The sequence below is a fragment of the Maylandia zebra genome, linkage group LG20 (genome assembly GCF_041146795.1).
Source record: "Maylandia zebra isolate NMK-2024a linkage group LG20, Mzebra_GT3a, whole genome shotgun sequence".
NCBI lineage: Eukaryota > Metazoa > Chordata > Actinopteri > Cichliformes > Cichlidae > Maylandia > Maylandia zebra.
This window is the reverse complement of record NC_135186.1, coordinates 28,339,331-28,353,638: the sequence shown is the minus strand read 5'-3', so window position 1 is coordinate 28,353,638 and position 14,308 is coordinate 28,339,331. Positions and strand designations below refer to the sequence as shown.

Sequence of the window (14,308 nt, the reverse complement as noted above, 5' to 3'; positions counted from 1 at the left end):
CAGTTAATGTAATGAAGACATCATTGGTCCTTTGGGAGATTAAAGTCTGGTTTGGTAGATTTGACTTAGTTTCCATTTTACACCGTTTCATTTCAAATCAGCTGTTGCCAGCTAAAAACACTGCTTTTCCCATAAACACAGCTACATATGTCCCGCCTAACAGAAATCATGAAAACATCTGTTGTGCTCATCAGGCATAATACAAATGCTTTGGAAGTGAATCTATGTCAGATAGCTGGGTGACTCTTGTGACTGCAATCCTTCTTTATTCAGTAATCCATGACAGCATTGTTGTCACTCCTGCCAGTTTATCAGATGCAGCAGCCTGCCAAAGGAGAGTCTACAGACAGTCTCCTTTTGTGTCCAGCCTTTCACGTCATTTGATTGACTCACTTAATAGTAAAGCAGGAGAACTGTGTGTTTCATTAACCCTCATTTTGCGTGCATACCGCAGGTGATGGGTGTGCAAGAGATGAGATGAAGTAACAGATAAGAAACCTGTTTAGAGTTTTCACGCAGGTGTGACAAGACTCTTAGAATAGGACATCTGTGAAAAATGATGAATTATCTTTCGATGTACTTGCTTGACCAGCTCTTTTTCCAGTGACATAAGAGGTGGGAGAACAACTGTTGCTTGACTTGTTTCACAATGCCAAGAGCACCTCTGCCTTGCTGACATCATATACAGTATTATTCCCAGGTTTACGTGTGGACTCACTGCTGTCAGAGCTGTGTGCTTATAACTACACAAAATTTAATTAAAAATAGACATGAAGTGTCTTGTCTATGTTCTTGATGCTAAAGAGAAGGAATACAGATACAGACAGTAAGTCAGCAAAACTGCGTCTCTTCCCCTGGTTCCCAGAGGTGACTGGCATGGTCAGCAGCCCTCCCTCTAGCCCCCTCCCACTCGTCCTCCCGCATCCTCTTGCCGTTTCTACCCTGCTTGCGAAGGAGGAGTGCGAGTGAGCAAGGAAGAGGCAGGGCACATCAGCTGTGGGAGTGGAACTCAGACGGCAGGCAAAGAATACAAACACACACATTGACATGCACACGCACACATATGCTCAGTCAGCGTAAGTGACACAAGTGCTGGCTCCATTCAGCACTGAGTAGACTGACTCACAGCTATCCATTAGCCAGCATGCCGCATAGAAAGAGGAGTTTCACTTTTGGAGCCTATGGGGGGTAAGAATGAAAATCCTATTGATTCCTAGATCACTCATTCATCTTCACAGAGATGGATATCAAGTGTGAATGTATGTGTGCTTGTGTGTCTGTTTCTAGCACCTGCTTTGATGACTCTGCACATTCTGTGTCTGTATTGGTGCTTGCACGTCTGTGCTGCTGGTGCTCTGGAATCCTGTCATTTAAAAAAAGCAAACAAAAAACAGCTTTTGTCATAAATGTCCTGCTTATTAGTTTGATATCTTTCTATTCCATCCGATACTAATGCTGTTGTTGTTTCGTGGTCATTTGTTAAGGTATTAGGGTAACTGTTCACAGTAATGGCGAGGTAAAATCAGGTGACAAAAGCTATAAGGTGACAAAATCAATATGTTAAGATTCAAGTTACTAATTCTATCTATTCCTGTGAATCCATGCTGTTGTAATTGTGCACTATGTTTTTTTCTGTATGAGACTGATTTATTGTCATGTTCGCCTTTGATGTGATATTTTATTGTTTGTCTATGAGGAAAGAAATATGTGCAGTACACTTGAGTGTTTGTCACTGGGCACTTATGTCCGCAGTGTATTTATTTGGCCCACTTGAGCTTTTACAGGACACTGGGCATTAGAGTCAGCCAAGAATGTTTTTAATGGTCAAAGAGCAGGTGCCCCAGTGCAACTGGATGCCTGACAGTGAAAGCGTTGTGTGTGTGTGCATGTGTGTTTTTTGTGTGTGTTTTGAGTATCCTCAAGAAAGTAGAAAACTAGCTGGGACAGTTGCTGCTAGGCTGAGCAATGTATCAATTTTAGCGAGTGGCTGCAATGACAACATCAGCATGTTTGGCTGTTGGCCATTCAGAGGAGGTATGTTTTCAGGGCCTTATCTCGGCCTCCAGGAGCCCCAAGGACTGCAGTCTCCAGGTGTCCTATACTTTGTAGCTTAGCACTGCTTTTTGCTGAATTTGAATGTTCAGTGAGTTGCAAGCTGTGATTTTCCTCTAAGTGAGCTGTTACTAGTGGAAGGGTCAAACGTGTTGATCCACACACCCATATCATATTACCAGTTGTAAATATTTAAACTAGCTGTAGTTTTGTTTTTTTTCTTCAATTTCAGCTACATGATATGATGTGGGGAGGTTAGCCCGATTTGCAGTGTATTTGTCAAACCAACAAGTTAGTTTCGTTTAAATTTTCACACAAATTTTAATTTTAATGTTAGAAAACACTCCTCATAAAACAGAAATCTCATGTTTTTTGTTTTTTTAGGTCTGTTTTTGCGTTTATGCATCACGGTCTGCTACTGCTGCTGTTTAGAGCTGTTCTTACCAACTGTCAAGTATCACTAGTGTGTTCAGTAATGAGCACATTAAGATTTGACACATCCCAGTGAGAAGGTAATGGGGTAGAAAAGCAGCACAGAAGTGAAGATTATGCCTTATTCTAAGTCTTTTCACTCTCTGTTTTTCATTTTCAAAAGAGAGACCTAATGTAATATAACAAAACCTCATATAGGAGTAAATTCGCAAATTCTAGTCTATATATTTCATTAAGTGTTAAAGCATAATTGTAGCCCTGCCCACTCCATTAGAGGACATCTAACTGTTCCCTAATTGGTGCATCTCTTGCTATTTTCAGTTAATAGCTAGTGTAGTTAGTTTTTGAGGGAGCGCACAGCTGGTCAGATAAACCTATAAAGATGTGAAATGTGTCTATATATCATTCTACATGTGTACAAAATAAAACATTACAAAGTCAAACCGTTTACACTAACCTTTTGCTGTAAGGAGTTCTGATTCTTAACAAGTAGGCTGATATGTTTGCACTCGTTTTCCCCAGTTTGTCACACTCATAGAGTGGAGCATGGATTGAAGGCAGTGAGAAATGTAGACCTGCTCTTGGTATAAAGCGAAGCGTGTGCTTTTTCTGGTTAGCGTTGTCTTTGAATGCACTGGCATTTCAATAGGTCAGGGTGATTGCTAACATTAGGGAGTAATATGTAAGACACTCTCATCCCTGCATCCCGTCGACATTCACTTAGGTGAACATGATCCCTCAGTTTTCAGCAGATTATTCTTTCTTTGACACAGCATGCTCATAATTTTAGAAAGAAAATGGCGGGGCCACTTAATTTAGGTGTGATTATTTACCTTCGGTAGGTTATGGAACCCACTTTCTTTCTCTAAATTTCTTTTACTGAATACAGAAATTACCAGACTTTCATATGCTTTAATGTGACCTTTAATGTGAGTTTTTGGAAGTATTCCTTAGTACTGTTACACACAGGACATATGTTATATGTTACATATACATATGTTTCTGTGTGTATCTCACAGAGATAAACACAGAGCCGTGACTTGTTAAATGAACTGAATGCTCTCCCAATAAACCCATTGACAGCTTTAGGCAGCCTAAACAATGATGCTGTATGTGGAAGTGTCCCATTGAAAGACTGGAAGAATACTTCTCAATCCTGTTCAAAAACAGCTGAATGGAAAGACAGGCACTGTTTTGTAATCTGAGCAGGCCTCAGTTGCAGTACATATTCTCTGGTCAGCTGATTTGAAACTGCCATTTCTTCAATTAAACAAGCCCACATACCCTTTGGAAAAAATGTTGTTTCACAGTGTGAGATAAAATACTTCACAATAACAGCATGATTAGCAATCAGTTCTGGTTCAGCAGATGAAGCTAGAGCTGGCATCATCAAAGAATCTACCATAACCTTCAAGCATATTGTTATTGAAGTGGTCTGAGAGGGAAGTAGACAGCTGCACCTCATCTGGGGTCAGTTTTTAGTTCTTAGAAGATCTAGTCTGTGAGTGAAAACGTTGAGCAGTCATGTCTTTTCTAAAAACAACAGGTAAACAGTGTAAAGTATAATAATGCAGATGTGTCGGCTGATCATGTGCTGATCTCCCCGCTCATCTTGTTTTCTCTTCCTGTTTCAGCTTTAACATAAAAAGGGTTTATTTTAATGAAAGTAGCTGTTTTTCATACTTTGTGCTTCTTAAAAGAAAGAAACAGCGGCTTTTATCTCTGATTTTTGATGATCAATTGTCTAAAGCATGTTATTTCAATTTTAAACGTGGACAATGAGAAGACAGTGTAGAGGAGCTGATTTTGTTTGATGAAAAAAGATGATTACACTGCAAGATAGAGATACTTGAGAGCAGGAGGCCATTCAAGTACCGAAAGGGCAGTGGCAAAACAAATAGGAGCTGCAAGGCAACCAGAGGGCTCTTCAGTGCCTGTGTTCTCATATCACCTTGCATATTTACTCTGACATTCTCATTCACATCCACAATGACGAGCCATCTGCGGAGAACAAGTGGGAGGGAAGAGACTGACAGAAGCAGTGTTAATTAACTAATGTTCACAACGTTACCATCAAACTTCAACTTATTAAAAGACCAAGTTCAAACAGGTATGCTGCTGCATCTTAGCCCACTGAAGGTTCTTATCTATATCAGATATTATGACATCCTTATGTTGCCTAACAACCAGCTGCAAATGGGCTAAAATGACCCATGTGTACCGTTGATGCACCATTTTCATTTCATGAAAATGACATCTGATTCATATCCTTAAAACTTGGATTATATGTCATATATTATGACACCATTATGTTGCCTGACAACCACCTCGGAACATAATTAATTTTTATAAGCTTAAAAAAAGAACCTGTACCATCAGGCATGTACTGGTCGATTAAAGAAACAGCTGGAAAGGATCTAATTTTTCTGTTAATCGTGTTAAATCTGAACCTAAAGGTTATCTGAAGTACATGCAGGGCTACAAGAGTTGACCAAATCTGATTGTTGTGATTTTTGGCATAGATAATTATGCGCTCTTTATGTAATCAGTACAGCTACTCCAACATGATGTAACTAAAATATAACTGAGAGAAACACAGAACACCACACTACAACTATGTGAAATTAAAGATAACTGAACAAGTCTGCTATACTTGACTGGTAAATAAAAGGCTTGTCATGTGTTTTGTTTGTGTGGTAGATGTGCTAAATATTTCGCTACCAATGTGTCTGTTTTCACATACACTGTATCTAACTGTACTGTAGCTAAATGGGGACATTCAGCCACTTTGTGCTGATTAACGTGGGCTGAATGAGCCCATTGACATGAGCTCATTCATCCCACGCGGGGCTGAGATACAGTACAGTGTCTAGATCTGGTCACGTTCATCATTGTTTGACAGTGTTTCCCATCACTACCCTAGCTGTTATTTCTGCTTAAGGCCTTGTGCATCTCACTGAGTATATTTTTGAGTCCACTTCATACTTCCACTTCAGTTGGATATAAGAATACTGTATGTCCTTGTGTAGGTTTTAAGGGCAGAAAGACCTTATTCAGAATAAAGTGAATCGGCTCACATTCTGCATTCATCCAGTCATCCACGTTTCTTTAGTTTTGGTGGATAAATAGGGGCATTTTGCTTAAGTGGAACACACTTTGCTACAGACTGAAATCTCTCCAAAACTTTTTGATGGATTTTCCCAAAGTTTTGAAAAGACATTCATGTTATTTATGAAGCCTTTGGTAAGCCCCCAGCTTTTTATTTTTTATCTTGGCAACAAAGGAATGAAATGAAATTTGCTACACCTTCAGGATGAATAGTATTTATGTTAACATCAGCTGATGGCAGTTAACCTCAATACCAGCCCTAATCAGCCAATTGCTCAGCTGACACCCTTCCAACTGGTAAATCTCATATAGAGTGCGCTATTTAAGTTGCTTTAGAGTTCTTCCAGTCGCTGCACTTTAATAGTAACTCTCCAGCTGCTCTCCCTGCTTCAGGCCCCTCATGTCTGCAGATGGCTGTGTAGCCAGGTGTAATCTCCTCTCTGAAATAATGTTAATCGAATATAGCCTTAGTTATATTCGCTGACTTTATCTAAAAGGGCATTTGAAAAGTGAAGCTAGTGCAGAAGTGCTGTAAACATGTATTCTTCCCAGTGGCCTGAAGAGGCTGATTTTTCTAGATACAAATGAAATCTGCTTATGTAAAAGTCTATGTGATAATAAAACCTTGCTAAGCTCTGTCCTCATGAGTTTCAATTGCAAGATTCATTTAATACAGCTACATCACTATGGTCCCTGTCAGAATCACAATGAACCAAATAGCAAGACTTTCTTTTAAAAAGCAAGTTTTGGGTTGTTTTTTTTGCTACCACATGAGCAAACAGTAGTCCTGGGTTACTTAGTCACACCCACACCTGACTAATCACTTTGGGTTTCAAAGTATCAAGAGTGCACCTGTCAAACAGCAGCACATTAATCACAGTGGATATCAACTATTTAGTACAGTCTGTGGTTATGCTCAGTATTTACTGCAACTAATCAAATGTTACCCTGCAATCACGTTAGCAAGGTGTCGTCTTTATTCAACAGATAATAGGTTAAGATGGTTAAGATTTGTGACCTTTTCACTTCTGTTTTAATTGGAGAATATTAAGCGAATACTGTCAAGGACTTCAGTTATTCCCAACTCCTGCAGGGTGAACTGGGCGTAACACTGCCCATGACTCCATTAGAATTTACTGCAGCCATAGGGAATTAGAATAATTTCTGTGTAAGCTGGAATCACTGGGATCATGTTTTTTAGCATTAGTTGAAACAACATCTGTTCCTACAAATGACTCTTGTTTAAAATGTGCGTTTGAAGGTACTGACTAACAGCACTGGCCTTATTCTTTATCATTATGCGTTCATTCCCTTAGAACATTAATCCCAGGGCTATTTTCCAGTTTCTTTTCTATCAGTATGTTGTTGTTGTTGTTTTTCTGCTGGTGACAACTACTGTTAGGATGTTTGTGCTTGACCCCTATCTTGATTATGTTAAATTTACAGTGCATCTCATATTTAAGATACAGAATTAAAATGGGAAGAACATGCTAATGCAGCAGATTTGTAGCTGAACAACAAACTTCTTTGCTTTAAGCTGGATTTCCTCCAGTCTAACTCCTGAGCCTTGTCTGCTGACCTACTTGCCACCAGCAGTGTTGCTGACTTTTCTATACATACATACACCACTGGCTTAAGTTAATTCTTTGTAAAGAAGTGAAGGAAATGTTTAAAAGTTTAGCCAGAGATGAGAAGAAATTGCAAGCTGTAGTTAAACTCAGATTAAGTTGAATTAACCAATTGTTGAGTGTGACAGCCGCTGACACAGTGATGACCTCGGGTTTCTGAGACCCGCCTTGAGACTCCTTCATCCCTCCTTGATGTTTGTTTCCATGGTAACCCATTTGTGTGTATGATACCTAGCTGAAAGCATACAGGAAACATTAAAAATATATATTTGCTTGTATCTGGCTCTGACCTGAGCTTTAATTCCTGTCTGTGCTGTGATGGGCTGTGAAATTCACTAGTTAATCTCTCTCTTTTTTTTTTTTTTAGAAAATCAAATCAAAACAAGGCTATCCACAGTCTTTTCACAGTGAGATTTGAATGTGCAAAATATGACTCATGATACAAAAATGCATTAGCGCAGCCATATTTATTATAGTCCACTTTTGTCCTCTCTAACGGTGACAGAATATTTTTTGTTTTGCTGTTACGGCTGGGATTTTTTTCACCACTGACTGTTGTCTTGCCCGGTACATCTTTACTTTATTTTATTTACACACAGTCTTGTACAGTTAATAGAAATGTGATTTTCAATAGTGTTATACCTTATGCATAACAAATAATAGCATTTCGAATTGCTATGAGTGTAATAATGTTAGTATGTTCAGTCAGTTGGAGACTTATGAAGATCAGATTCAGTTTTCCTTGTTTCCTGTCTAAACCCTAACAGCTCAGAGTCTTTGGTGTAAAGCAAAATCCCTACAGAATCTATCCCATCATATTCTTTCCAGCACAGTACAGCAAAAACATGTTAATTTCATAATCAGTTGGTTTGACGTGTCTGTCATTCCTCTGTCCCGGTTCGTCTGTAGGAGGTCTAAGCTGCTGGGTGCCATGTTTTGTGGTCGAGCTAAGGTGAAGTTTGATTTTCAAATGTTCTGTATTTGTTTTGGACTCTCTGGTTCGGAACCTTTTTCCAATAATCTCGACACACCCTGGTTGATTTCATTTTATGGAAATTCCATGAAACCTGAGAACCTGGGTGAGCAACACAGGATGAGGTTGAGGAAAATGTTATTCTTAGTGATGCAGCACATACGAAAACAACTTTAGCCGCTTCACAAGAGCACAGCCGATGGCTCATGAGCCCTATTCTTCTCTCCTAAGAACCAGTATGAATTCCATTTAAGATGGAGCGCTGATTTATCTACAGACACGTGTCTGTTAGGCTCGGTGAAATCAACACTGGTGGTAGATTTGAGATAAAACGGCACCACAAATTCCATCTGGGTGCCATTATCCGTCACTTGAAGGCCTGGGGCTGAAAATGATGAGTGATCTTCTGCACTGAGGGGAATCAGGCGAGAACCTACTGTAACAACACAAGTCTGTTGATTCGTGACTCCACAGTGCAATGAACAAACAAACCCCCCCAGGGCTTGTTTCCTCTCAGTAAGGCAGTTTTCTAAGAAGGAGGAAGCTTTAGGCTTTCATTTAGTTTTTGAGAACTTCTCATAAACAAAAGAAGAAGTAAGATTTTGCTTTTTAAACCCTTGGTCCTTAAGTTACCTCATTGGGGATTTTTTGGTAATCAATGAAATGAAGAGATCTTTTTATATGAATGGAAACTGGACTTCCTTCCCCAGAATGATTTCTGAGCTCTATGCTTGTGATTTTTGGCCTATGACTCTTAGTATGACATGTTTAATCAGTCTTTTCCCTTTTTACAAGACTTAAATATCTCAAACTGATGGATTGTCATAAATTTACTGTTAGTGCAACATGTCTATATGCTGCTGAATGGTTATGATACTGTACTGAGCCATTCATTTTTTCCTAAATATGAAGAATAAAACTAGTAATATGTATGCACTTATCTAGTAATATAACAGTTTAACTAATATAGCGCATGTAATGAGTTTGACTTTACAGTGCCACCATCTGGTCAAAATGTGTATATTTCTAATGCTATTCAACAATATCTGCTACAGCTCTAATATTCTCCTCACCTTCAGCTGAAGTTTGTAGTTAGTGTTAAATGCTAAGTGGCAACCTGAAGCATTACACATTATCAGAGCGAACATGGTCAAAATGCTAAAAATGCCCATCTACAGCTTCACAAGGGTACCTACTGTGGCATGGTCGTTTTCTGTGTGCTTTTCTGTTTTTCAGAGAGCAAGAGTCACTTTCCAGAAATGCTCGCTCCTCCGGGTGTTGCTGTGCCATGCACACTAATCATCTCCACGGAAGGATGAGTAAGAGTTCTAAACCATGGTGGCCTTATTGGCAGATACAGAGTGAGAGCAGGCAGAGACCCAGCTTGGGGTTTCGGGATGTCTCCTTTCTATGTCATGAGAGACACAGTCAGAAAGGAGGGGGAAATCAATCGCATTATTGGCTCATTTGTATTTAATTTACACCGTCAGGTGGTGTATCATCTTTAGCACTGCTCAGGAAAGCATGTAAGATAACATATTATGTAAAAAAGGTATTCTTTCTTACTCTTTTCTAACCACACAAGAGGAATATCTGCAGCTTACTCACCAGAACCAAATATTCACCTTTTAGACACTTAAACGCTGCAGCCCGAGAAAAGCTGTAGTTTTTTGTTTGTGATGTTTTCAGAGTAGAAGTAATTGGTCTTTTTTGTGTGTGTCTTGTGATTTAAATCTTGCCACATGGCCTTGATTATCATGATGAATATCTTTCTGTCTGATGAGCAGAGCAAGCCCAGTTTGTTATTAATTGCACGTTAGGATTAACCTTCTGCTGCACGCACAGTGCCATCTTTTGGCAAAAACGGGTTTCTACATTCTCATCCCCGGAGTTCCCAACCCTGCGTCATCTGGTTATTGTTTCCAGTGATTACTCCTGCTTAAATCTGTTTATCCAGAGTATGTAAGGACAGATGATAGTTTATTTTGGAGTGACAATGTGCACTGAGCCTGAAAGTGTCGACTTAAACTGAAACATGATTCACTTTGTCTCAGAAAACACCAGACTAATAATCATTCCTTCATTCTGGGAAATGATGCTTTAACAGATGGCAGGAGTTATTTCAGGGTAACCCAGCTTGATGCATAATCAACCTCTTTCACTTCATTGAACTTTTTTTTTAAGTGCACTTTAAATTAATCTGAGTAAACTTGCAGGAAGGCAAATGAATGGAAACTACATGTACCTGTTACTAGGTGTTATATTCCTCTTTGTTTTTAGACTTAATTATTAAGTCTAAAAACATTTATAATTTATAATTATTTGATATAAAGTTAAAAAATATATCAAATGTACTTGTTTTTAGGAAATGCCGACATAAGCACATTAAATTAAACATATTTATTTGGGACTGTAACAGCTGCTGTTTGTTTTTGTTTTTCAGAGTGGACAAGACATTCTCCAAGGCCAGAAGCTTATGGTACGTGTTCCTTCTGTAATAAATGACATTCCTTTTGTTTCAATAAGCAAACACAGCCAATTAAAGTTAGAAATCTTAAAGCTTTCTTCTGTTGATGATCAATGTCATTGACTCACACCAGCTTTGTAATTTTTAAATGTGCGAATCAATGCAGTGAGTAGAGTTAAGTAAGATGAATGAGCCTGTAAAAGTTAGAGCAGATGGGCAGCAGCGGGGAAACAGATACCCAGTCCGCCCTGCCATCTCTGCAGTGCTGGCAAGGTTGGAGTGCTGCTGCGAGTGGCACATGGAGAGAGGCAGGGATCTGAGCATGCACACCTCCTGCCACTGCAGATACACGACACCATTTCTGAAAGCTTTTAGGTGTGGTGGCATGAGTGTCTGGCCCTCGTCCCCCTCTGTCTGAATGCAGCACATTAAACAGTGCTCCACCATAGTATCATCCTGCCTTCCCTCTGGAATACAAATGCAGGAGGATATCTTTTACCAGCCAGGCCTGCATTACTCAGCAGTGGCTGAGCTTGTTTGCACAGGCTGTCGTCCGGCCATCAGCTGCTGCTGCCTGAGACAGAATGATTGCACCTCTTTGTAAAGAAGAAGAGTAAACTCCGGACCAAAATAAAGATGAAGAGGAGGATCTAAAACAGGACACAAAAGCAGCACTGGAGATAAAAGACTTCTGGGCGTGAAGAGGAGGGAAGGAGGGGGAAGCAACTGACTGGATGAGGTGACGCTGCAAATAGAAAATGTGGGGCCTGCATTAGAAAGCCAAGATACGATAATACAAGTTCATCAGTCATACTCGTTTTTTGGCAATCTTCTTCAAATCAGGGAATAATTCAGCACTGCTTGAAAAATTTGGTGCAGTGTTTAAAGCTACTTTACATTAAGATCGCTGGTTATACCCAGCGGGGCAGATCATCTTTTATCAGCAACATTGGCGTTGCCTGGATAAAGCAACTGTGAAAGTGCCATCTGACAATCTTTTTTTTGAAATCAACAAGCACTGACAGTTCATGCATCCAACTGTATGTTGGACATGGCTGGAAATCTGAACTGTAAACTGTAAAAAAAAAACTGGCAGCAAAACTTTAACAGAACTCAGCAAAATGCCGTGCTCACCTTTCCGAATCGGAAGGCCAAGAAAACTCTGGTGAGTTTCTGATTGACTTGACTTTAGATAATGCTGATAAGAACTGCATGATTCCCCAGCCGATTGGGGAAACAGATTTTAATATACATACACAGGATTATCTTTATTATCCTTCTGTTGTATTCATACTGTTTACAATATAGATCCAATGATTAGGTAGAATATTCTGTAATTCATGACAGGAGAGCTGACCTGATGCATTTAATATCACTAAGTCTTAAGATGAAGTCTTTCCACACTTGCTGCTGATTAAATCTTAAATGATCATCTTTCATCTGGTCATTGTGGGTCATACACAATAAGCTCATGATCCTCAAACCCAGTTTCCACACTCTGCGGGGGAGGCTTGTAATTGGTGATAATCCTGCCTTGCTAAGCTCCCTCGATGGGACGCAATGGGAGAGAAGGGTTAGTGTGGATAATGGCTATACTGAGATGTTGTATAAGAGTATCTCTCCTCTCTCGACTGAGCACATGTGAACATACATCCAAGTAAAAAGTGCACTCTGCTCTCCTATCCCTGGAGCAGCATGGATTATTGTAGCAGGCTGTGGGTTGTATAACTCGCTGCCCATTCTTTAAAACAAACCACAGATCCCACTCTCTCATCCATGCTTCAGCTCACCTGACCTTCATGCTGGACAGGTCTGCACTTTTGAACCACCCTTAGGTGCCACTTTTACTAGCAAGAAAAAAAAAATCAAGCTAGAGAGCACTGGTCTTTGCTTGAAACGTGGAAAGAAACAAAATGAGTCTATAATTCTTGCCCATTAAACAAGCTTTGTTTCTAGTTAATATTTCTTTTATGATTTTATATCATGCACTTCTATGCTCATTTAAATTCTTGTTTGCTCTGTACCTGTTGCTTTCCTATGTATTAGTGACAGTTATCTGTTTGCATATTTAGTACTTGCTTTGGTCCTATTTCTATTATCCTCCTCCTATACTCTATTTTACTTGTTAAGCACCTTGGCATACCCTTGGTTTTTAAGTGTGCTTTATAAATAAAGTTTATTATTATATTATTATCTTGCAAAAACAGTCTTTAAATGCATCTCTTAGATTGATAAGCTTTTCACACTCATCAGCTATAGGGCAAAGCTTTATCTGCATTCTCTATAAATCTGAATTTAACATGAACATGAAAGGGATAAAATTACATTTACATATTTTTGCTCCGGCTTGCAGTGCCGTTTATTCATATAGATTGTTTCAGTGTGAGAGCTATTAGCCATAAAGATGTCTGTCTTCTCTGAATATAGTAAAACTAAATGGCATTTTCCATCCCTCCCTTATATTGCACCAAGAGAACAAAATACAGAATAAAAAAACAACAACAATAACAACTCAGCAGCCATGTCTTATGACCTAGTTCCTAAAAAAAAAAATCTATAAACCTTGTTGTAAGCAGTTCCATGTAGGAACTACTATTTTCTCTATCCTGTACTACAATTGCGAGCTGTATCAGTGTGCAAATGTACATGTGATGGGAGGCTCATGGTAGTCATTGGGTGAGGGGATGTAAACAGTCTCCGATAAATTATAATGTAGTTCAGGAGACATAAAGTAGTGCCTACATGAGACTACTTGCAACAAGGTTTCAAGATGATTTTGAGTTTTTTATAAAATAAAACATTTTATAAAAAGGGGCAACTTAATCTAAAACAGTCTAGATCAATAAATAGCATGAATTAAAGATAGGAAAAATGTATATATTTGATTTCAAGCTGCCCTCTTGAAATGTAGAAGATGATTTTTTTCAGTATGTGAAACATGATATGCAACTTGCAGAAGTATGATTCTCGAGCTTGAGGATTTTTATATAATAATTTAATGCTCTGTATTTTTTGACCTGTTTGTTGAAGTTACTTTGTAAGCAAACTATATTAGACTTAAATTATCATTTCAATATGAGTATTTCATATGCATATTTAACAAAACGATGGAGCCTTGTTGTGTGTTTGTTGTCTTTTGGTTCCCTTATTGTTAGCCCTCTGGTGGCCAAAGTTAGTAGTGCATAGTTTTGGCACTTAATGAGCCCGTAAGTCAGGTAAACAAGTGTACTTGATGGGCATCTGTGGATGTTTTCCGCCACGGTGATCAAATCTGCTTTTTACTGTTTTATTCATTTCTTCCTTTCTGCTGAATAACCGTGCTATATATTTCCAATTGTTTGATGTGAGTTCCTATTCTATTTTTATGATGCTTTCTAAATCCTAGGCCTATTTCATCCCTGCTGTCTTTTTGGGGGAGGTTAGCTTGTAAACAGTTAAGAGGTGTCATTGTAAACACTCCTCTGTTTGTGTACACTGATTTCCCAAGAGATGTCGCTCCTCATCATCGTCTGACTGTCTCCTTTGCACATGCGCTCACCGCTGCATTGTGAAAACGGTCTCGGTGTCAGCTTGCTTGTGCACGCTCATCCATGTATGTCAAGCCGAGTCGTCTGGAAAAGCAGACATACTGGGAGAGCAAACTGTCAA

General features: G+C 39.1%; 1 protein-coding gene across 11 annotated transcripts in view; it reads left to right on the top strand.

The window, feature by feature from the left end:
• The window catches only part of LOC101487050 (rap1 GTPase-activating protein 1), a 52,918-nt gene that overhangs the window by 10,121 nt on the left and 28,489 nt on the right, over nt 1-14,308 (top strand). For 3 of the 11 annotated variants that reach the window (XM_076878004.1, XM_076878003.1, XM_076878002.1), the window contains exons 1-2: nt 1,062-1,188; nt 10,637-10,672. In XM_076878004.1, the coding sequence (XP_076734119.1) occupies nt 1,145-1,188; nt 10,637-10,672 (80 nt within the window). In that variant the 5' untranslated portion in view covers nt 1,062-1,144. Of the gene's footprint in view, nt 1-1,058; nt 1,189-10,636; nt 10,673-11,016; nt 11,826-14,308 lie in introns of those variants that run through there. The other 8 variants (XM_012917848.5, XM_023154919.3, XM_076878014.1 and 5 more) reach the window with 7 other exon arrangements.